The 24,286-nt window shown below is 36.6% G+C and overlaps 1 protein-coding gene across 1 annotated transcript in view; it reads right to left on the reverse strand.

Annotated features, from left to right (window-relative positions):
- The window catches only part of DIAPH2 (diaphanous related formin 2), an 816,245-nt gene that overhangs the window by 658,538 nt on the left and 133,421 nt on the right, over positions 1-24,286 (reverse strand). The window contains exons 11-12 of the mRNA XM_060182500.1: positions 7,247-7,357; positions 2,104-2,222 (exon numbers count right to left, since the gene is read on the reverse strand). Of these exons, the coding sequence (XP_060038483.1) occupies positions 2,104-2,222; positions 7,247-7,357 (230 nt within the window). The remainder of the gene's footprint in view (positions 1-2,103; positions 2,223-7,246; positions 7,358-24,286) is intronic.

A 24,286-nucleotide genomic window follows, 5' to 3' on the forward strand; every position in this document is an offset into this window, starting at 1 on the left:
CATAGTGATGGATGATCTATATAATCCATGCAAATCACTACTAATGTAATTTTATGGTCACATAAGATAGAATAAAATAAAATATTTTGTAGACTGCTAAAAATTCACAAAACCATTTTTGTTTCACATGCAGGTAAAACAAATCTGAACTGTCATGTGAATTTATTTGTGTTTCTTTTTTTTAAAGACAGAGAAAAAATAGATGAAATAATTTTAGGATACAAATAGAGTGGCATAAGCTCAAATTCTTTTTTAGTGAACTAAAAAAAATTTCAAACGAACTTACTTTTATAATAAAATGTATTAACCTATAAAATCAATGTAAAAGAAAGGTAGAAGATGCAGGCCAATATCCTGACAATAACCTGAAATTTCAACATTTTATTGAATTTAATATTTTATTTTAATATTTAAATTTATTATATTTAATCAATAGAATCCTTGTTGGGGACCCTTACCTGAATGATTACATCTTTCCAGTGCCCCCTTCTTTGAGAGAGAGAGGTACTCACAAATGGTGACATAAGCTGTGCCACCACCCTTCACCTAAGAGTAATTTAAAAATTTTAAAGTTCCTTAAAATGTCTACAGAACAGACTCAAAATTAGCTTTAACGTGGAGTTTTATTAAAAGAGAAATCCATACAAAGAAGGCAAGCCATTTGCAATATAAAAAATCCTTAATATCAGAGAAACCATATAGTGTCACCAATGATAGATAAAATATTATTAGAATTTACTTTTGAGGTCTGGGAGATGACATAGTGGATAAAGCCTTGAATTCTCAAGCATGAGGTCCCAGGTTTGATACTCATCATCACATGCACCAGAGTGATGCTCTGGTTCTCTGGTTCTCTCTCTCTCTCTGGTTCTCTCTCTCTCTCTCTCTGGTTCTCTCTCTCTCTCTCTCTCTCTCTCTCTCTCTCTCCCCCTTCTCCCCCTCTCTCTCAGAAATAAATCCTCAAAAATGAGACAGTGATATTCACTGCACACACATTTACCCAAGTGTAAGACAATTTAATAGGAGTATTTAAGGTAGAAGATAAAACATTTCTGCCATTAATCCTAGGGCAGTTGTTGTACACAAATAAAATAATAGGAAGACAATATTATTACCACTTGGGGGGGGATAAGAAAGAAATGGGAAGAAGACATAATAGAAGAAGGTCTATATAACAGAATGATTTTTTTAGAAGTATACTGTATTAGTCAAGAATCCACAATGGATAAATATAATGGACATGGAATGAATAATCAGCAATAATAGTACAACCATCTTTTAGACTTAAAATATATTTCCTTTTTTAATTTTTATTAAAACACTGACAAAAAAACATAGGATAAGAGGGATACAACTCCTATTTCATGTAGGATGGGAGAGAATATGTACTTTACTATGTGTGATGTCCCATGTTAAAACCCCAACATGGCACAGCATTCAATTATAGCACTAGAAGAATTTCTGCAGATGGTTGAGTGGTGAGGAGATGCAATTCTCCCCCCACCCCATCTTTCTCTATCTAACCATCTCTCTTACTTAAATAAAAAGAATAACAAGAAAAATGGCCCAAAAGCAGTGAAATCATGCATGCTAGCTAGCTGGAATAGCAATGCTTTTCTCAATCATTTAAAAACATTGCCACAAGATGAACATTGGTCGATTGCATTTGACTAAAATATTTCTACTACATGATCTTCTTATAATCAAATATTAACATATCTAATTTTTAAAATTATATTTCTATAGTATTGGAATATTACACAATAACCCCCAAACAGGTAATAGCTATATACTCATATGGGTATTATATTGCCTTAGGCTCATGGCTATTAAAGTCATTGAGCAGAGTTTATAATATATAGCAAGCTATTACAACGATGGCAGCATAGTCTCTATAAATCAACAGGACAGATTCAATTCCTCAAAATGCATCTCAAAGACGATATCAAAATGATGTTGTATGTATAAATATTATATATATATATATATATATATATATATGACTTAGAGAAAATAATTCTAACAATGGTTCACAAAATCACCAACAAATTTTGTTTTTCAAAATAGGAGCAAAATAATTTTTGCTATTCATCAAAAGGATATTCCATTTCTGTTCGAATGTCATTGAGACGGTGTGATAATTCTGTTAGGTCATCCTCTTTATTCTCGTCAAATACTTTCAACTGAATATCAAGTTCATCATTTTCCTTTTCTTTTAGTTCCTAGTATATGAAAATTAAAAAATTAGCATATGGATATTTGACAATACCATATTTTCACAATAAAGATGAAAACATATCTATATATCTACATACATAGCAGCAATTTGAAATATTGTATCAGGCAGTTAAGTTTCCTGAAAGGAGAGCATTTACTATGCTTTCCTATTTTAATATACAACCGCCTCTTCAAATTCATTACATTTCTTTTGATGCCTTAGATTTTTATTACTCGTATTGAAAAATTAATGAACACATTCAAATGGAAAAATTGTAATTGTTAACAACCCAAAATAAACATTCTCAACTTGACTAAATAAGCTAACCATAGATATCAAAATAACTCATGCAGCTAAAACAATCACAAATGTCTCTGGCAAAAAAATATGAAAGTATATATCAACTGTATTAATAAAGAACAAACACAAATATATATTCAAGCACAGCCGTCCCAGGAATGGAGTAAAATATTGTATAAGCAATTTTGTTTTAAGTAATATTTTGTGATTTTTAAAGCAAGATATCCAGCATCCTCCTCCACCTTTCAGTTTTGCTTAGCCCAATCACAAAATACCAACTTGGGCATCCAAGATTTATTTTTCTAATATATTATAAGCACATGCATTACAAACTTCTGATAATTTTTAAAGTAGTAATATAAACATAATCTTGGAAGCATGCCACACCAGAGCTTGTTGGGCTTAATACATATCACCTGGAATATATTTTATTATGAGTCCATTAAACTGCAGTTTTCAAAACCCAAATCGATAATCACAATTGTAGGTGCTCTAGGGTGATATTGAAAGAGACTAGCATGTTCACAACTGAGCTTGAACTCTAAAAAAAAAATGCAAGCATGATGTACTTCAAATTAGGTAGAACAAATATTCCTTGCTTCTATTTTTATTAAGTGAAACAATTATAAAGAGAAATTCAATTACCATAACAAGGCAAACACAAGTTTATGCAATTTATAAACTTTCATTTTAACATACATAATATCCTAAAAAATTACTTACAGATCATATAATATCTATTAATATATTTCTACATAATTTCATGAAACATATATAGCAAGTGAATATATCTATACTTAATAATATCTTAATAATTTGATCTAGATTTAGTTTTACATCCAGGAGATAAAAGGCATTTATTGTAATACAATATCTAAAATTTTTAAAAATAAAGGTTCTTCTGTCAGCAGTGGAATCCATTCAGGTACAAAGCCCTACACCACAAAAGAAATGCAATATATATAGAGAGAGAGGGGGGGGGAGGAAATTGTGAAGTTATTTAGTCTTACAAACTACTATAACTATATTTTAAAACTGACTTGGTATGTAAATAAGTAGTATGTTTGTCAAAACATATATTTATCTGATAATCAGTGACCTAGAGCAGTTTTTCATATGTTTGTTAGCCTTTTGGATCTCCTCTGTGGTGTATGTTTTGTTCATTTCCTCTGCCCATTTTTGGATGGGGTCATTTGCTTTTTTGCGGCTAAGTTTGCTGTGCTCTTTATATATTTTGGTGATTATTTTCTTGTCTGATGTCTGGCATGTGAAGATCTTCTCCCATTCTGTGAGGGGTCTCTCTGTTTGTTTAATAATTTCTTTGGAAGTGCAGAAGCTTTTCAATTTGATGTAGTCCCATTGGTTTGTTTCTGCTTTGGTCTTCCTTGCAATTGGGTTTGATTCATCAAAGATGTCCTTGAGGTGTATGTGGGAAAGTGTTTTACCAATGTTTTCCTCTAAGTATTTGATTGTTTCTGGTCTGACATCTAGGTCTTTGATCCATTTGGAGTTGATTTTTGTTTCTGGTGAGATAAAGTGGTTCAATTTCATTCTTCTGCATGTTTCAACCCAGTTTTCCCAGCACCATTTATTGAAGAGAGCCTCCTTTTTCCATTTAATCCTTTGGGCCCCCTTATCAAAGATTAGATGCCCATAGGTGTTGGGATTTACTTCTGGGCTTTCAATTCTGTTCCACTGCTCTGTGTGCCTATTTTTGTTCCAGTACCATGCTGTTTTGATGATGATGGCTTTATAATATAGTTTAAGGTCTGGGAGTGTGATGCCTCCATTTCTGTTTCTTTTCCTTAAGATGGTTTTGGCAATTCTAGGTGTTTTCAGGTTCCAGATAAATGATTGTAGTGTTTGTTCTATTCTCTTAAAGAAGCCTGGTGGAACTTTGATGGGTATTGCATTAAATTTGTATATGGCTCTGGGGAGAATATTCATTTTGATGATATTTATTCTTCCAATCCATGAGCATGGGATATCTTTCCATTTCTTGGTATCAGTTTCTATCTCCTTGAGTAGCAACTCATAGTTTTCAGTATACAAGTCTTTCACTTCTTTGGTCAACTTTATTCCTAGGTATTTGATTGATTTTGCTGAAACAGTAAATGGGAGTGATTTCTGGATGTCTTCTTCTTCTTCAGATTTAGTGTTTGCATAAAGAAATGCCACTGATTTTTGTACATTGATTTTGTAGCCTGATACCTTGCTATATTGCCTAACAACTTCCAGTAATTTTCTACTGGATTCTTTAGGTCTTTCTATGTATACTATCATATCATCTGCAAATAGTGAGAGCTTGACTTCTTCCCTTCCAATCTGTATCCCTTTGATTTCTTTCTCTTGCCTGATTGCTATGGCAAGAACTTCCAATACTATGTTGAAGAGTAACGGTGACAGTGGACAACCCTGTCTAGTCCCCGATCTGAGGGGGAATGCTTTCAGCTTCTCTCCATTGAGTATGATGTTGGCTGTAGGTTTGCTATATATAGACTCCACTATATTCAACAGCAACTTTACTTCAAATTTTATCTTTTGAATAGAAGTATGTAATATAATACATTTTTTTGCAATGTCAGGTGTCATACATAGGACAGAGGATTTATAACCAAAATATAAAAATAACAAAATCAACAACGAAAAGATAAAAAAAAGCATTGAAAAATAAGGGGGATATGAGCAGAATCATCTCCAAAGAAAAGATTTAAAGGGCCAACAGAAATATGAAAAAATGCTCAAAGTCACTGATGATCAGGGAAATGCAAATAAAAACTACAATGATTAACTTTGAAAATCCCATTGTTCAGATCTGCTATATCATGCAAGGCCTGAGGCCCAAGACAGGGAGTCCTGGGATTCCAACTCAGACATGATGGGCCTAGACCTCTAACAGATCCCTCTCTCCACAGTCACTGTTCGTCTTCATTGGAACATCACAATGGACCCTTTTGTGGGCCTATACAGGACCTGGCCCTCAATGTGGATCAACAATAGTAGGGAATGTTCCATTTTCTGAAGGGAGGTAGGACAACATAATCTACCACCCGAGGAAGACCAGTCTTGAAATTAGTGTAGTCTACAATATTACTCTTAGCCATGACTACAGAATTAGAACTCAGAGCTACAGGGATACAGAGGCCACATAGATTACGATGCTAAATATGGGCCCCAGATGAAATTCATGGGGTTTACAGTTCACAGTATTTATATACTTTCCCCATATTTGGGAGCTACTGTCTTTCCTGATCCAGCTTTCTAGTCCTTTTTCCAACTATGACACCATCTCCCCAGACAATACCTTGGTTCCACCTGCATGTTAGCTGTCAAGATTCAGGTAAAAACTAGGAAAGTCATGGCCCCCCCAGAATATACCTAAAATAGACTACTAGATTTTTCCAAAATGGAGATCCTCAAATCCTCATTTGCAATATTCTTGCCTTTAGGTTCATGATTAGTCAACAATTTGTATGGCTTTATATGTTAACTCTTTTTCAGCCACAAGGTTCCAGATGCTACCATGATGCCAACCGGACTTCCCTGGGCAGATGACCCCACCAATATGTCCTGGAGCCCTCTTCCCCAGACCCCTGCCCCACTAGGGAAAGAGAGAGACAGGCTAGGAGTATGGATCAACCTGCTAACACCTATGTTCAGGAGGGAAGCAATTACAAAAGCTAGACCTTCCACCTTCTGCACCCCATAATGATCCTGGGTCCATACTGCCAGAGGGATAAAGAATGGAGAGCTTTCAAATGGGGGAGGTGGGTAGTGGATGGCATAGCAATTCTAGTGGTAATGTATGGAATTATACCCTTCTTCTCCTATGGTCTAGTCAATATCTCCATTTTATTAATAAAAAAATTAAAAAACTACAATGATGCTTCTATATACCTATGAGAATGTCATAAATTAGAGAAGACAGAATCACCAACTGTTGGAGTGGCTGTGGGGGAAAGGGACTACACTATAATGTGTATAAGTATTAAAATGTCTTTAAAATCAATGTAGTTGCATTTGCATGTATAAACTAAATATGCTAATTTATTTCAGATCAATCCTATGTATTAATTTTAAAATGGTACAAGTATCACAGAGCATATACATTCAAATAATAAAGTAAAATTAATTTTATCTAGAAAAATTCCTACAATATTATAATAAGTATAATTTAAAAATAATTGTTCTAGCATATACTGTTCAAAATACTGTGCATACTTAGGCATAACATAATCAAATGTTATTAAATAATGAAAAATTAGTTAAAATTGAAACTCCAAAGCAATAGTACAAGTTTCTGTTCTCAAAACTAAAAATCCAAGAAAAGAACTTCCTTTCCAATAAAAAGAAACAGGGCGTCAGGTGGTGGTGTACCAGATTGAACACACGTTACTATGTATGAGGACCCATATTTAAGCTGAAGGTCTCTATCTGCATGGGGGTAGCTTCATGAGTGGTGAAGCAGGTCTGCAGGTATCTCTTTTTCTCTGTCCCTCTCTATCCCCTCTCCTTTCACAATTTATGTCTATCCTATCAGATAAAAGCAAAAAGGAAGGAAAAAACCCATTACTTTCATTAGTTGAATTCAGATTCATCAGATATGAGATTTCACTACAATATATAGAATAGTATATAATGCTTCACAAAATAGAAAAATAAATTTATTTACTTTGCTGAAAATATGAAAAAGTTCATAGACATAATAAATGTATATACTTAACTTACAGGTAGCATTGTTTTTAGTCCTGAACGAAGGAATTCATTCCTTAAATGTATTCGAAAATCAAGTTCATAAGGAGAAGTCACTAGAGCATTTATAAACTGCATGCAGGCTACCTATAATTAGAAAGCAAACATTATGAAAATAAACATTATAATTATGAAAATATTTATACAATGATTCAGATAATTAATATCTCATTAAATGAAGGCATACCTATTTGATAAAATGGAACATGATATTTTTAAATATAAATAACACTGATAATGACTTCATAGAAAAGCAACAAAATAATGAAAATTTTAATATTCATATTAAGTAATAGAGGTATGATACTCAATTATTCCTATGATTTCCTAAAAGTATTAAAACACTAAACTCTAAGAAACTCAAAGTTTCAAACAATTTCCTCTCTCTCTCTCTCTCTCTCTCTCTCTTTTTGTTATCGTTGGGGATTTACCACTCCTGGGTGACTTTTTCAGACAGAGCGAGGCAAAGAGAGAGAAGGAAAGAAATAATATTAGAGAAGCTTTGTCCTTCAGTGCAGTGAAGTTAGACTTATAGTAGACTGAGAATATAGCAAAACAGTGCCCTATCCAAGGGACCTATTTTGCCAGCTCTAATTTCCTTATTTGAAAGATCATGAAATGTGTGTTCTATAACCAGCTATCCGTAGAATGCAAATGGTCTCAAATCTACATAATGACACTGAAAAAATAAATCAAATACAAATGTAAGGCTATCTTTACATTAAATGGAGAACAGTGATACTTGGAGGCATCAAAATGTTTTATCTTTGGGATAGGTCTGTATAAAATACAGAAAACATCAATGTATTGCACCAAAGTAAAAGACTCTGGGGTGAGGGGGGAATGTTCAGGTCCTAGAACATGATGGCAGAGGAGGACCTAGTGGGGGTTGTATTGTTATGTGGAAATATTATGCATGTACAAACTATTACATTTTACTGTTAACTGTAAACCATTAATCCCCAATAAAGAAAGAAAAAAATTAAAAATACAGAAAACAGATATTGTCCACTTGGTAAAAGATTGTATTGTCATTTGACTTTATAAAAGAACCATATTGGTACTTTTTTCAATCAACCAAATAAATATAAAGATGATTTTTACCTTTACAACAACATAAGACAAAAAAATAGCATTCATCTGATGTTTTACTAGAAGCTGTTACGAAAGGGGTGCATACCTCAAGCAATCCCAAGTCACTTATCTAGTTCTACATTAACTGTGCTGAGTGTTAGAGTAGTTTTATGTGTTATTTGGTATGAGTTAGTGAATTATTTGGGGTAGATGTAGAAGAATGCTAAAAAACTTTTCCATATGGATTAATAAAAATTGCATCTTTAGTCATACATCAGAAAAGGTAACAGTAGCAAATGCTGGAGAGGTTGTGGGGTCAAAGGAGCCCTCCTGCACTGCTGGTGGGAATGTAAATTGGTCCAACCTCTGTGGAGAACAGTCTGGAGAACTCTCAGAAGGCTAGAAATGGACCTACCCTATGACCCTGCAATTCTACTCCTGGGGATATATCCTAAGGAGCCCAGCACGCCCATCCAAAAGGATCTGTGTACACATATGTTCTTGGCAGCACAATTTGTAATAGCCAAAACCTGGAAGCAACCCAGGTGTCCAACAACAGATGGGTGGCTGAGCATGTTGTGGTATATATACACAATGGAATACTACTCAGCTTTAAAATATGGTGACTTCACCATTTTCAGCCGATCTTGTATGGACCTTGAAAAATTCATTTTAAGTGAAATAAGTCAGAAACAGAAGGATGAATATGGGATGATCTCACTCTCAGGCAGAAGTTGAAAAACAGGATCAGAAGAGAAAACACAAGTAGAACCTGAACTAGAATTGGCCTATTGCACCAAATTAAAAGACTCTGGGATGGGTAGTTGGGGAGAACGCATATCCAAGAAGGATGACAGAGGACCTAGTGGGGGTTGTATATAGTTATATGGAAAACTGGGAAATGTTACGCATTTACAAACTATTGTATTTACTGTTGAATGTAAAGCATTAATTCCTGAGAAAAGAAATTTTAAAAAATTGCATCTTTATATCATTTTAGTTTATAAAAAATTCATGAGAGTAACTTACTTTGCATAGCACAAAAATTTGGCACTAAAATATGTTTAACAAAATAGGAATTTTCTAAAAATAGATATATAGATCGCCTACAAACATAAAAAAACACTCCATGTAATATATCATTAGAGAAATGCTAATTAAAACCACAATTAGATTCTGCCCCATATCTGTCAGAAAGGCCTACAATAATAAAACAATAAAACAGAAAATGACAAGTAATTAGCCCTTATAGAAAACAGTATGAGAATCCTTAAGCACATATAAATGGAATAACCATAAGATCCAGGAATACTATTCTCAAGTACATTTCTAATATATAGGAAAACACTAATTCAAAAGGATATATCTACCATGTTCAAGGATGCATTATTCACAACAGCCAAGGTATGCAAGCAATCTAAATGTCTATGGACAGATGGCTGAATAAAGTATATATATGTAATTTTAAAAAGATGACAATATACTTTGGGGGGAAATGACTAGAACTAGAGGTGATTATGCTTAGGATAATACAAAGTGAAAAACAACTACTAGATAGTCTTACTCATGTAATACACACAATGAAAGCATAGTTTGCAGATCTGCAAAACATCTCACTTTGCCAAGTTCAAGCCTGACCTCCACTGCACTAAAGAAAGCTTTGGTGCTGGAGCTTCTTTTCCTCTCTATTGCCATTGTGTGTCACTCTCTTTATCTGAAAAATTTATCCCAGAGCAGTAAACCCCCACTGATTAAAATATGTATAACTGCCTGCAAAAAATTAATCATCATCATCATCAAACTGTTCCTTAGAATTTGTGGGACCTGGGGGCTGGGCAGTAGCACAGCAAGTTAAGCGCACATGGAGCAAAGCCAAGGACCAGCGTGAGGAACCATGTTCAAGGATCCAGTTAGAGGCCCTGACTCACCCCCTGCAGGGGGGTCGCTTCGGAGCAGTGAAGAAGGTCTGCAGGTGTCTTTCTCTCCTCCTCTCTGTCTTCCCCTCCTCTCTCGATTTCTCTCTGTCCCATCCAACAACAGCTATAACAACCATAACAAGGGCAACAAAATGGGAAAAATAGCCTGCAGGAGTAGTGGATTCCTAGTGGTGGCACCAAGCCCCCACTTGGTGCCAGCAATAGCCCTGTTGGCAAATAAGACAAAATAATATAGGAGGGGATGAAGATGACTGAGTAGTGATAACCTGTCTGCCTCTTCCAATCATAGAAATAAGTCACATCAAAGACTACAATAGCCTACAAAAATTACATCTTGACACCTAAATGACAGAATGTCATATTACATAGAAAGGAAATGAGAAAAAGAACTACCCAAGATATTTTGAAATAGCTCACTTGGTAGAGCATGTGATAAATTTTGCATGAGACCCTTTGTTCAAGTACCAATAAAAAGGCGGAAACATGCATGTCACAGAGGAAACTCCAGAGATGATTATGAAGTAATATTACATAAGCTCTATTGTCTCTCTCTTTCAATAAAACAAATATGTTACAAAGTGGATCAAGGAGGCTATACAATAGTATCATACATGCATAAAGGCCTAGGTTAATGTAATGGCGCCACATGAAACAAAATAATAAAGCGCTCACTGTGCCTCAGAAATAACTATGGTGGCAAAACAAAGGGTGGGGTCTCCAAAATGGAAAAGATGAAATTATATTATCAATTGTCCCAGAAGACATAATAATAAACATTGTTGGCAAGAAGTGGGTCTCCTTGATATAGTGGTACCAGAACTTCAGAGGTAGTTATGTTGTTTTATAAATACCATACACACATACTTTTGTATGCACATATGAAACTATACTACTCCCTCAGAGTAATCCCTGTGTCTCTGGCTCCAAAAAAGTAACAAAATATAAATCACTTTTTAAAAAATCCCATTTACAACTGAATATAAAAGACCTGATTACCTTGAAATATTTATATAGTAAAATGTATGAAAGCTATGCACAGTGAAAACTCTAAGTCACTGCTGAGAATAGCAGAAAGTAGAAATAGTCTATATTCATAGGTTAGATTAATTAATATATTAAATACAAAGACCATCCCACCTAAGTAATATATAACTTCAATGAAACCTTTATCAAATTCCAACGACATTTGATAATGAAATAGAACAACAGTTAGAGAACATTGGTTTGAACCACAAAACCCCAAAGAACTACCAAAGAAATTCGGGAAAATGTGAAAGAGTCATGCTACCACAATGATATAGTAACCTAAGCAAGGAAGAACTGGTATACAAATCAACATATAGATCAGTAAAAATAGAATTGAGAGCATAGAACTCTGTCCTTATCTATATGGATAATAGTTTTTACAAGAGTCAGGAGTAATAAATATAGAGAGGAGAGTCTCTTCAACAGATAGAGTTTAAAAAACTGAATAAATACAAAAGAATGAAACTGGACCACTTTCTCACAACAAGTACAAAGTGGAATAATGTCTTGAAATTATATGCAAAAAACAAATAATGAAAACTGGTGACATACCCCATGGTATCGTCATTAGGGATGTCTCCAGAGACTCTACTCAAAATGCAAGAGAAGAAAAGCATATAGAGGGGGTCAGGCAGTAGCATAGCAGGCTAAGTGGACATGGCATGAAGTGCAAGGACTGGCATAAGGACCCTGGTTCGAGCCCCCGGCTCCCCACTGGCGGGGGGGGGGGGTTGCTTCACAAGGGGCGAAGGAGGTCTGCAAGTGTCTATCTTTCTTTCCCCCTCTCTGTCTCCGCTCCTCTGTGGATTTCTCTCTGTCCTATCCAACAACATCAATGGCAACAATAAAAATTGACAACAACAAGAGCAACAAAATGGGAAAAAATGGCCTCCAGGAGCAGTGGATTTGTGGTGCAGGTGCCGAGCCCCAGTGACAGCCCTGGAGGGAAAGAAAGAAAAGAAGAAGAGGAGAGGAGAGGGGAGGGCAGGGGAGGGGAGGGGAGGGGAGGGGAGAAGAGATACATATAGAGACAAATGAATTTCTATCCAACAATTCCATACCTAGTTAACTATCTGAAGACCACAAAATCCATATATGAAAAAATAAGTATATACCTATGTACATAATAACCAAGATATTGAAACTGCTCAAGTATCCAAACACAGATGAGTGTATAGGGGAGCCGGGCTGTAGCGCAGCGGGTTTAGTGTAGGTGGCGCTGAGCGCAAGGACCGGCATAAGGAACCCGGTTCAAGCCCCCGGCTCCCCACCTGCAGGGGAGTCGCTTCACAGGTGGTGAAGCAGATCTGCAGGTGTCTGTCTTTCTCTCCTCCTCTCTGTCTTCCCCTCCTCTCTCCATTTCTCTCTGTCCTATCCAACAACGACGACTATAACAACAATAAAAAGACAACAAGGGCAACAAAAGGGAAGATAAATAAATAAAATTACAAAAAAAAACATTAAAAAAAAAGATGAGTGTATAAAGATGTGACTTGTATACACACTGAATAATACTCAGTGATAAAAAAAGATGAAATTTCAACTTTTAACACAACGTGGAAGGAACAAAAGGGGATCATGCTAAGCAAAATATGTGAGAAATAAAACATGAATACCAGATTATCTCAATCTCAACACATGTAGAATAGATATTTAAATATCTCTATATATTTAAATAAAGTCAAATAAAAATTAACTCTGACACTTTTTTTTTAATATTTATTCCCTTTTGTTGCCCTTGTTTTTTATTGTTGTAGTTATTGATGTCATTGTTGGATAGGACAGAGAGAAATGGAGAGAGGAGGGGAAGACAGAGAGGGGGAGAGAAAGATAGACACCTGCAGACCTGCTTCACCACCTGTGAAGCGACCCCCCTGCAGGTGGGGAGCCTGGGGCTTGAACCAGGATCCTAACCTAACACCGGTCTTTGCGCTTCAAGCCACATGCACTTAACCCACTGCTCTACCACCTGACTCCCAACTCTGACACTCGTACAAGTAACAGAAACCACCAAAGTGGGATACATATGGAGTAGAATGCCAAGTGGGCAATGTAAAAGACATTTGTAACTTGATTGTAGTGGTGTGGTATGGTAAACTGTAATCTGATGAGAGGCGAAGTTGTACTCTTGAAACATCAACAATACTTTAAACCACCATAACCTCATTTGAATGTATGATAAGAAATGAATAAGAAATAAGAAATGTATTTGCCATAAACATAGCATTGCCTCAAAAGTCACATCAAGTAAGTTATCATAGAACACTTATGCTTCAACCATTCTTTTTGCAATGAGTAATTATATAAGTCTTTACATAGTTTTTATGAATAACTTTTCTTTTTTAAAATATTTATTTTTCCCTTTCATTGTCCTTGTTGTTTTATTGTTGTAGTTATTATTGTTGTCCTTGTTGTTGGATAGGACAAAGAGAAACAGAGAGAGTAGGGGAAGACAGAGAGGGGGAGAGAAAGATAGACACCTGCAGACTTGCTTCACCACTTGTGAAGTGACTCCCTTGCAGGTGGGGAGCCGGAGACTCGAAGCAGAATTCTTATGCCGGTCCTTTCGCTTTGCGCCCTATGCATTTAACTCACTGTGCTACCGCTCGACTCCTGAAATGCAATCTTATATAGACTACATGTATATAGCTACCTCGTAATTACATTTGCTTGAATGACCTTAGTTATGTTCAAACTATGACATGATTGAACAAGCCAAAGTGCATGTCCAATTCAAAACTAATAGAGAGAAAAGCTGTGATTTGCTAGATTTACTTTTGCCAGAAGAACTTCTAGTTTAATGGCCTATATTAACAACCCTATAAGTAAAGAGTACATCTGCATAAGAAACAAGTTAATGAGCCCTGGAATTTTACCTTTACATAAATAAAATTATTTTAGGATGTGATAAAATAGTAAATGTAAGTAAAAGTAATGAATGTAACATCATCAAATAATCTTATGCTTAACATGACAAATGTCATGTTATTGCTCACTTTGCATATAATGTACAAATATATAACTGAAAATGACTACACTCAATTTGTTTTTAGAATGCAAACTCAGTCTCCTCTAAGAAAAAAAAATCAACTTCAAGGGGCCTGGCAGTGACACAACAGGTTAAGCAAATATGAAGTCCAAGGAGCAGCAAAAGGTTCCTGTCCAGCCACTGGCTCCCTGCCTGGGGGTGGGGGAGTCACTTCATAAGAAGTGATACAGGTCTACAGGTATCTATCTTTCTCCCCTTATCTCTCAATTTCTTTCTGTTCTATTGAATGAAAAGACCCCAGCAACACCAGTGGACAAGAAAAAACATTATGGGTCATATGCTTAATGGAGTACTGTTCAGAAATTTAAAAAGACAATATATCTCCTTCAAGATAAAAAATACAGTGGTATTGCATAGTAAAGTAAATAAGAAATAGGAGGATAAATATCAGATGGTTTCACTCATATGTGGAATACAGAGAACTGAAACAGCTGAACTTAAAAAAAAATAGACATACTCTCTTTTGTTCCAGATGTCATCAGGATGCTGGCCAGGCTTCCCTAGACTGAAGACCCCACCAATGTGTCCTGGAGTTCAGCTTCCCCAGAGACACACCCTACTAGGGAAAGAGAGAGGCAGACTGGGAGTATGGACCGACCAGTCAACACCCATGTTAAACAGGGAAGCAATTACAGAAGCCAGACCTTCTACCTTCTGCAACCCACAATGACCCTGGGTCCATGCTCCCAGAGGGATAGAGAATGGGAAAGCTATCAGGGTAGGGGGTGGGATATGGAGATTGGGTGGTGGGAATTGTGTGGAATTGTACCCCTCCTACCCTATGGTTTTGTTAATTAATCCTTTCTTAAATTAAAATAAATAAATAAAAAGTAAAAAAAAAATAGACAGCCCATCTCTGAGACCTTGGGAGAATGGGAGAAGGGTGGTTATTACTGAAGGAGTTAGAATATATAATAATACCCCTATTATCACATGATCTTTCAGATTATTATTAAATCACTAATAAAAATTAAAACTGCGGGGCCAGGTGTTGGCACACATGGTTGAGTGTACATGTTACAGTGCACAAGAAACCAGATTCGAGACTCCAGTCCCCACCTGCAGGGGGAATGCTTTGCAAGTAGTGAAGCAATGTTGCAGGTGTCACTCTGTCTTTCCCTCTCTATCATCCCTTCCCTCTCAATTTCTCACTGCCTCTATCCAATAAATAAAATAAATGTAGTAATAACAATTTTTTTAAAAAACTAAAACTGTATTAATTTCAAGTATCTGCTATTTTTAGAAGTTATTTAATATATGATAAAATGTTCTGACTCAGAGGTTTTAGTAAAACATTGTTTTACTAAACAGATAAAATGGCCGACAGACATATGATGAAATGCTCCACTTCATGTATCATTAGAGAAATGCACATTAAAATTAAGGTAAGATTCCATCTCACACCTGTGAGAATGGCATTTTTCCACAAAAAAAGAAATGACAGGGTTGGGAGGATGTGAAGAAAATGAAACTCTGTCACACTACTGGTGGCAGTGCAAACTAGTGCAGCCCCTTTGAAAGACTATATGGGGGGATTCCGGGAGATGGCAGAATGAGAAGCTGCTAGTGGCTTGAGCTCTGATTACATCTACTAGAAACGGTAGGATTTTTGCCTTTATTTTTTTGTTTTTTATTTAAGAAAGGATTAATTAACAAAACCATAGGGTAGGAGGGGTACAACTCCACACAATTCCCACCACCCAATCTCCATATCCCACCCCCTCCCCTGATAGCTTTCCCATTCTCTATCCCTCTGAGAGCATGGACTCAGGATCATTGTGGGTTGCAGAAGGTAGAAGGTCTGGCTTCTGTAATTGCTTCCCCGCTGAATATGAGCGTTGACTGGTAGGTCCATACTCCCAGTCTGCCTCTCTTTTTCCCTAGTAGGGTGGATCTCTGGGGAAGCTGAGCTCCAGGACACATTGGTGGGGTCTTCAGTCCATGGAAGCCTGGCCGGCATCCTGATGACATCTGGAAACTGGTGACTGAAAAGAGACTTAACATACGAAGCCAAACAAATTGTTGAGCAATCATGGACCCAAAGCTTGGAATAGTGGAGAGGAAATGTTAGGGGGGTACTCACTGCAAATTCTAGTGTACTTCTGCTTTCAGGTATATATTTTGCAGTAGTTTACGGATACATGTGAACATATGCTCTCTCTCACAAACTGGTGTATATCTAGGTTTTGGGACTTTGTTACAAAATGAACCACCTGAGATGGAATTAGAGTATACTATGAAAGGAAAGGTCTCGCCCAAGTAATGAAGCTGAAGGGTTGTCATTCCACACGTGAAGTCTCTGGATACAGTCTGAAGTGAAGCATGTTGAGGTGGCAATCGTTGTGTTGGTTAGGTTGTGATCGGCAGATGCAATATTATTTGATATGGATTGGGAGAGGCATACAGGAAAGTGGGCCCTATCCAAGGGTTCTAGGACTGGGGGAAGTAGAGGCTCTATAGTGGAGATGTGAAGTTCCTGCTGTCTTAGGGTTCAAAAAGACAATTGATAGCTAATGTGATCATCACATTAATTGGTAATTGGGTTAACTCTGAAAAGTCCTTTTGTTAGGGTTTGCAGTACAGTACCCAGTATCTTGTATATAGCTGTGCTATTGGTTGCTTCTGATCTACTTGGTCTAGGCTTTTGAGAGAGTCTGCATATCAATTACACAGCCTATATATGAAAAAGATTTAGTCTGTGTTTTAAAAAACTTCGAGACATACAATTAATTTACCCCTCCGATATTAATTAACTAGTGATTTATATGACTACATTTTACTAGGAGTGTACATAAACACCATTCCCACCACCAAAAGACTGTGACCAATCCCTCCGACCCACTCTCACGCCCCAGTGGACCAGGAAGCTGCATGTCTACCCCACACCACAGGGATTTTACTTTGGTTTCCTACTTACAATTTGGTCAGGTCCTGCTTTTAGTTCCCTTTCAGATCTTCTTCCTCAACTTCTGTTGATGAGTGGGATCATCCCATACTCATCTTTATCTTTCTGACTTAGCTCACTTAACATAATTCCTTCTAGCTCTGTCCAAGATGGGTCAGAGAAGGTTGGTTCATTGTTCCTGATAGCTGCATAGTATTCCATTGTGTATATATACCACAGGTTTCTCAGCCACTCTTCTGTTGTTGGGCACCTGGGTTGCTTCCAGGTTTTAGCTATTATGAATTGTGCTGCTATGAACATAGGAGTACAGACCTCTTTTTGTTGGGTGTTATGGAGTCCTTGGAGTATAACCCCAGGAGAGGAATTACTGGATCATATGGAAAGTCCACGTCTAGCCTTCTGAGAGTTTTCCAGGTGTGGGAATTTATTTCTGGGCTTTCAATTCTGTTCCACTGCTCTGTGTGCCTATTTTTGTTCCAGTACCATACTGTTTTGATGATGATGGCTTTATAATATAGTTTAAGGTCTGGGAGTGTGATGCCTCCATTTCTGTTTCTTTTCCTTAAGATGGTTTGGGAAATTCTAGGTGTTTTCAGGTTCCAGATAAATGATTGTAGTGTTTGTTCTATTCTCTTAAAGAAGCTTGGTGGAACTTTGATGGTTTATTGCATTAAATTTGTATATGGCTCTGGGGAGAATATTCATTTTGATGATATTTATTCTTCCAATCCATGAGCATGGACTATCTTTCCATTTCTTGGTATCAGTTTCTATTTCCTTGAGTAGCGACTCATAGTTTTCAGCATACAAGTCTTTCACTTCTTTGGTCAACTTTATTCCTAGGTATTTGATTGATTTTGCTGAAACAGTAAATGGGAGTGATTTCTGGATGTCTTCTTCTTCAGATTTAGTGTTTGCATAAAGAAATGCCACTGATTTTGTACATTGATTTTGTAGCCTGAGACCTTGCTATACTGCCTAATAACTTCCAGTAGTTTTCTACTGGATTCTTTAGGTTTTTCCATGTATACTATCATATCATCTGCAAATAGTGAGAGCTTGACTTCTTCCCTTCCAAACTGTATTCCTTTGATTTCTTTCTCTTGCCTGATTGCTATGACAAGAACTTCCAATACTATATTGAAGAGTAATGGTGATAGTGTTCTATCCTTGAGTATGTTATGTGGATTTGAAAAGAAGGTGTATTCCCGTTTTTTGGGGTTAAGGACTCTGAAAATGTCCAAGAGGTCTAGTCTGTCAATCTCTTCATTCAATTCTCTTGTATCTTTGTTGGTTCTCTGCTTTGTTGATCTGTCTAAGTGTGAGAGTGGGGTATTGAAGTCTCCCACTTTTATTGTATTACTATTGATGTATTTTTGAAATTCTTTCAGTAGGTGCTTAATGTATTTAGATGGTCCCTCATTGGGTGCATAGATGTTAATAATTGTTAAGTCTTCTTGGCTGATTGATCCTCTAATCATTATGTAATGTCCTTGCCTATCTTTTATTACTTTATTTAATTTAAAATCTATTGTGTCTGAGATGAGAATGGTTGTTCCTGCCCTTTTTTGTGGTCCGTTAGCCTGTATGATAGTTTTCCATCCTTTCTCTTTAAGTCTGTGTGTATCTTGCTGTGACATGTTTGTCTAAGAAGGTTTTGATCCCTCCATCTAGTTTGAATGAAAGTCTAGCAGCATTTATTATCCTTGGTTGAAACCCTTTTTCATTCAGGGCTCAGTAGATATCTTGCCATTCTCTTCTGGCTTTTACACTTTGAGTGAAGTCTGCAGATATTCTTATGGGGTTTCCCCTTGTATGTGACTTTTTGTTTCTCTCTTGCAGCCTTTAGGATCCTTTCTTTATCCTTACTTCTTCTCATTGTGACTATGATGTGTCTTGGTGTCTTCAGGTCTGGGTTGATTCTGTTTGGTACTCTCTGGGCCTCTTGAATCTTGATGTCCTTTCTGTTATTCAGGTCTGGGAAGTTTTCTTCTATTATTTCCTCTAGAATGTTTGCTTCCCCTTCCTCTCTTTCTTCCTCTGGCAGGCCAATTATACGAATGTTACTTCTTTTGAGACCATCCCATATGTCTCTGTTGTTGTTTTCAGTGTCTCTCAATCTCTTTTTGAGCTCTTTCACTTCTTTCTTCGTTTTCTCTAACTCATCCTCTGTCTGACTAATTCTGTTTTCTGCTTCAGATATTCCACCAAGCAGAGTGTTACCCAGACAGGGAAAGACCATCAGAGGTATCTTTTTTTTTTCTTCTTTATTTTCTCAACAATCAGGTGCCTCTGCTCAGGGGGCCTGAGGCAATCTGGAGACATCCAAGTTGAAGACAGGACAGGTTTTTTTACTCTACTCTATTTTATTATCAATACAAGATAAATGCGTATCCCTTAATTAAATAATAAAAAATAAATAAATAAACAAATAAAAACTCTTTCCTTCCACTGCTCTTTTACTACTGTTCTTTTTCTTAGCTTTTTATTTTCTCTCTCTCTTTTTTTTCCTTCTTTTTCTCATTCTTGTCATCCTTTCTTCCATCCTCCTTCAGCTTTCTGAATTCACTGATACATGTTTGGGAATTATTTGGGGGAGGAAATCTGACTCAGAGTGGACTCTCTCTGTGTGTATCTCTGCTCTACTACCCTTTACCTCTAGCTACCCCTAGAATATACAGTGGATAGTAGATTTGCATAAATGTCTATTCCTGCTATTCTTGTCTAGTCCTGAGGTGTTTGTTTTTCTGTTTCTTGTTTTGTTGGTTTGCTTGTTTTACTTTCTTAACAATCAGCTGCCTCTGCGCAGGAGGCTTGAGGCAATCTGGGACAGGTTTTTTTTACCCTGCTCTATTTTATTATATTATATAAAGGTGTATATCTCCCCCCCCTTTAGGTTGACCAGAATTAACTCTTAAGGTATCTTCCATTAGTAGGGGAATGAGCATCTTATCCATTGCAAGAGTAACGTGCCTCACTAGTCCTTCCTCCTCTACAGACTCTCCTCTTCTCCCTCCTCCTAATTAATTAAAAAAAATAAAATAAAAATAAATTAATCAATTAAAATTCTTTCCTTTCACTGCTCTTTTATTACAGCTCTTTTTCTTATCTTTTTTCTTTTCTCTCTCTTATTTCTCTTTTTTTATCCTGTTGTCCTTTCTTCCTTCTTCTTTGGCTTTCTGAATTCACTGATATTCATTTGTGAATTATTTTGAGGAAGAAATCTGACTCAGAGTGGAATCTCTATGTGTGTATCTCTGCTCGACTTCCCTTTCTCCTCTTGCTACCCCTAGAAAATACAGTGGAGAGTAGACTTGCATAATTGTCTATTCTTGCTATCCCTTTCTCTTCTTCTTCACTTGGACTTGGTTGCTATTTTTTCATGGACGGGAGACATTGTTTGGCTATCTGGTAGTGATTACACTGCTTCAATACTTGCTTAAGTGGCTAATGTAATTTCTAAGGTTGGTGATTGCATTTGTCATAAAGGTATTTAGTACACTTTTGCTTGTACTCAAAACACAACAACTGAGGAACAACAAAACATAAATAAGAAAAACACATAAATCAAAAAATGGGTAGATCAAAAAAAAATAAAACTGCTACTACAATGAATGAAGACAAGAGTCCAGGAGAAACTACAAATCAGCCAGAAGTAAGCATAGATAAGAAAAGTATGCAAGCAGTTAAAAATGTATTAATCACAGAAATGAAAACAACATTGGAGGAAAGGAATGGCAATATTAGGGAAATAACAGTTGAGACCCCCAAGGAAAATACTGATTATCTTGAGGCAATTAGATAACTGAAAGCTGAAATAGCTGTAATGAAGAAAAAAGCTGAGGCAAGGGAAAGCAGACTAACAGAAGCAGAAAACAGAATTTTTCAGACAGAAGATGAGTTAGAGAAAACTAAGAAAGAGGTGAAAGAGCTCAAAGAGAGATTGAGAGACACTGAAAACAACAACAGAGACATATGGGATGATCTCAAAAGAAGTAACATTCATATAATTGGCCTGCCAGAGGAAGAAAGAGAAGAAGGGGAAGCAAACATTCTAGAGGAAATAATACAAGAAAACTTCCCAGACCTGAATAACAGAAAGGATATCAAGATTCAAGAGACCCAGAGAGTACCAAACAGAATCAACCCAGACCTGAAGACACCAAGACACATCATAGTCACAATGAGAAGAAGTAAGGATAAAGAAAGGATCCTAAAGGCTGCAAGAGAGAAACAAAAAGTCACATACAGGGGAAAACCCATAAGATTGTCTGCAGACTTCTCCACTCAAACTCTAAAAGTCAGAAGGGAATGCCAAGATATCTATCGATCCCAGAATGAAAAAGGGTTTCAACCAAGGATAATATATCCTGTTAGACTTTCATTCAAACTAGATGGAGGGATCAAAACCTTCTTAGACAAACTACAGTTAAAGGAGGCAACCATCACCAAACTGGCCCTGAGTTTCTAAAAGACATCTTATAAACAAGAACATCACTATAATACTTGCAATATATCAGAGCAAACAAAAATTTGTTGAACAATGGCACTACAATACATTAAATCCATAATATCAATAAATGTCAATGGCTTAAACTCACCCATCAAAAGGCACAGAGTGGGGGGATGGATCAGAAAACATAACCCAACCATATGCTGCTTGCAAGAATCCCATCTGACACAAGATAAACAAAGACTTAAAGTGAAAGGATGGAAAACTATCATACAGGCTAACAGACCACAAAAAAGGGCAGGAACAGCCATTCTCATCTCAGACACAATACTTTCAAAACTTTTCCATTAGGTCGAAGAAACAGGAACACTCCCTTCCACCTTCTATGAAGCCAACATCACCCTGATACCAGAAGCAGAGAGGGACACAACAAAAAAGGAAAACTACAGACCAATATCTCTGATGAACATAGATGCCAAAATATTAAACAAGATCTTGGCCAACCGGATACAGCAGCACATCAAAAATATTGTCCATCATGACCAAGTGGGATTCATCCCAGGAATGCAAGGCTGGTTCAACATCTCTAAGTTAATCACATCATTCACCACATCAACAAAAGCAAAGCTAAAAACCACATGATTATATCAATAGATGAAGAGAAAGCCTATGACAAAATCCAACACCCATTAATGCTCAAAACTCTACAAAAATTGGGAATAGATGGGAAATTCCTCAAGATAATGGAATCTATATATAGCAAACCTACAGCCAACATCATACTCAATGGACAGAAGCTGAAAGCATTCCCCCTTAGATCGGGGACTAGACAGGGATGTCTACTGTCACCATTACTCTTCAACATAGTATTGGAAGTTCTTACCATAGCAATCAGGCAAAAGAAATCAAAGGAATACAGATTGGAAGGGAAGAAGTCAAGCTCTCACTATTTGCAGATGATATGATAGTATACATAGAAAAACCTAAAGAATCCAGCAGAAAACTACAGGAAGTTATTAGGCAATATAGCAAGGTGTCAGGCTACAAAATTAATGTACAAAAATCAGTGGCATTTCTTTATGAAAACAGTAAATCTGAAGAAGACATCCAGAAATCACTTCAGAAAAATCAATAAAACATCTTGGAATAAAGTTGACCAAAGGAGTGAAAGACTAGTATACTGAAAACTATGAGTCGCTACTCAAGGAAATAGAAACTAATACCAAGAAATCTAAAGACATCCCATGCTCATGGATTGGAAGAATAAATATCATCAAAATGAATATTCTCTCCAGAGCCATATACAAATTTAATGTAATACCCATCAAAATTCCACCAAGTTTCTTTAAGAGAATAGAACAAACACTACAATCATTTATCTAGAACCTGAAAACACCTAGAATTGCCAAAACCATCTTGAGGAAAAGAAACAGAAATGGAGGCATCACACTGCCAGATCTCAAACTATATTATAAAGCCATCATCATCAAAAATAGCATGGTACTGGAACAAAAATAGGCACACAGAGCAGTGGAACAGAATAGAAAGCCCAGAAATAAATGCCCACACCTATGGACATCTAATCTTTGATAAGGGGGCCCAGAGTATTAAGTGGAAGAAGGAGCCTCTCTTCAATAAATGGTGCTGGGAAAACTGGGTTGTAACATGCAGAAGAATGAAATTGAACCACTTTAACTCACCAGAAACAAAAATCAACTCCAAATAAATCAAAGACCTGGATGTTAGACTAGAAATAATCAAATACTTAGAGGAAAACATTGGTAAGACACTTTCATACCTATAACTCAAGGACATATTTGATAAAATAAACCCAATTGCAAGAAAGACTAAAGCAGAAACAAACCAAAGGGACTATATCAAATTGAAAAGCTTCTGCACATCCAAAGAAACTATCACACAAACAAAGAGACCCCTCACAGAATGGGAGAAGATCTTCACATGCCATACATCAGAAAAGAAACTAATCACCAAAATATATAAAGAGCTCAGCAAACTTAGCGCCAAAAAAGCAAATTACCCCATTCAAAAATGGGCAGAGGATATGAACAAAACATTCACCTCAGAGGAGATCCAGAAGGCTAATAAATATACAAAAAACTGTTCTAGGTCACTGATTGTCAGAGAAATGCAAATTAAGTCAACATTTAGATACCACCTCACTCCTGTAAGAATGGCATACATCAAAAAGGACAGCAGCAACAAATGCTGTAGAGGCTGTGGGGTGAGAGGAACCCTTCTACACTGCAGGTGGGAATGTAAATTGGTCTAGCCTCCGTGGAGAGCAGTCTTGAAAACTCTCAGAAGGCAAGACGTGGACTTTCCATATCATCCAATAATTCCTCTCCTGGGGTTATACCCCAAGGACTCCATAACACCCAACCAAAAAGAGGTGTGTACTCCTATGTTCATAAAAGCACAATTCATAATAGCTAAAACCTGGAAGCAACCCAGGTGCCCAACAACAGAAGAGTGGCTGAGAAACCTGTGGTATTTATATACAATGGAATACTATACAACTTTCAAGAACAATGAACCTACCTTCTCTGACCCA

The sequence above is a fragment of the Erinaceus europaeus genome, chromosome X, assembly GCF_950295315.1.
Source record: "Erinaceus europaeus chromosome X, mEriEur2.1, whole genome shotgun sequence".
Classification (NCBI taxonomy): Eukaryota; Metazoa; Chordata; class Mammalia; order Eulipotyphla; family Erinaceidae; genus Erinaceus; species Erinaceus europaeus.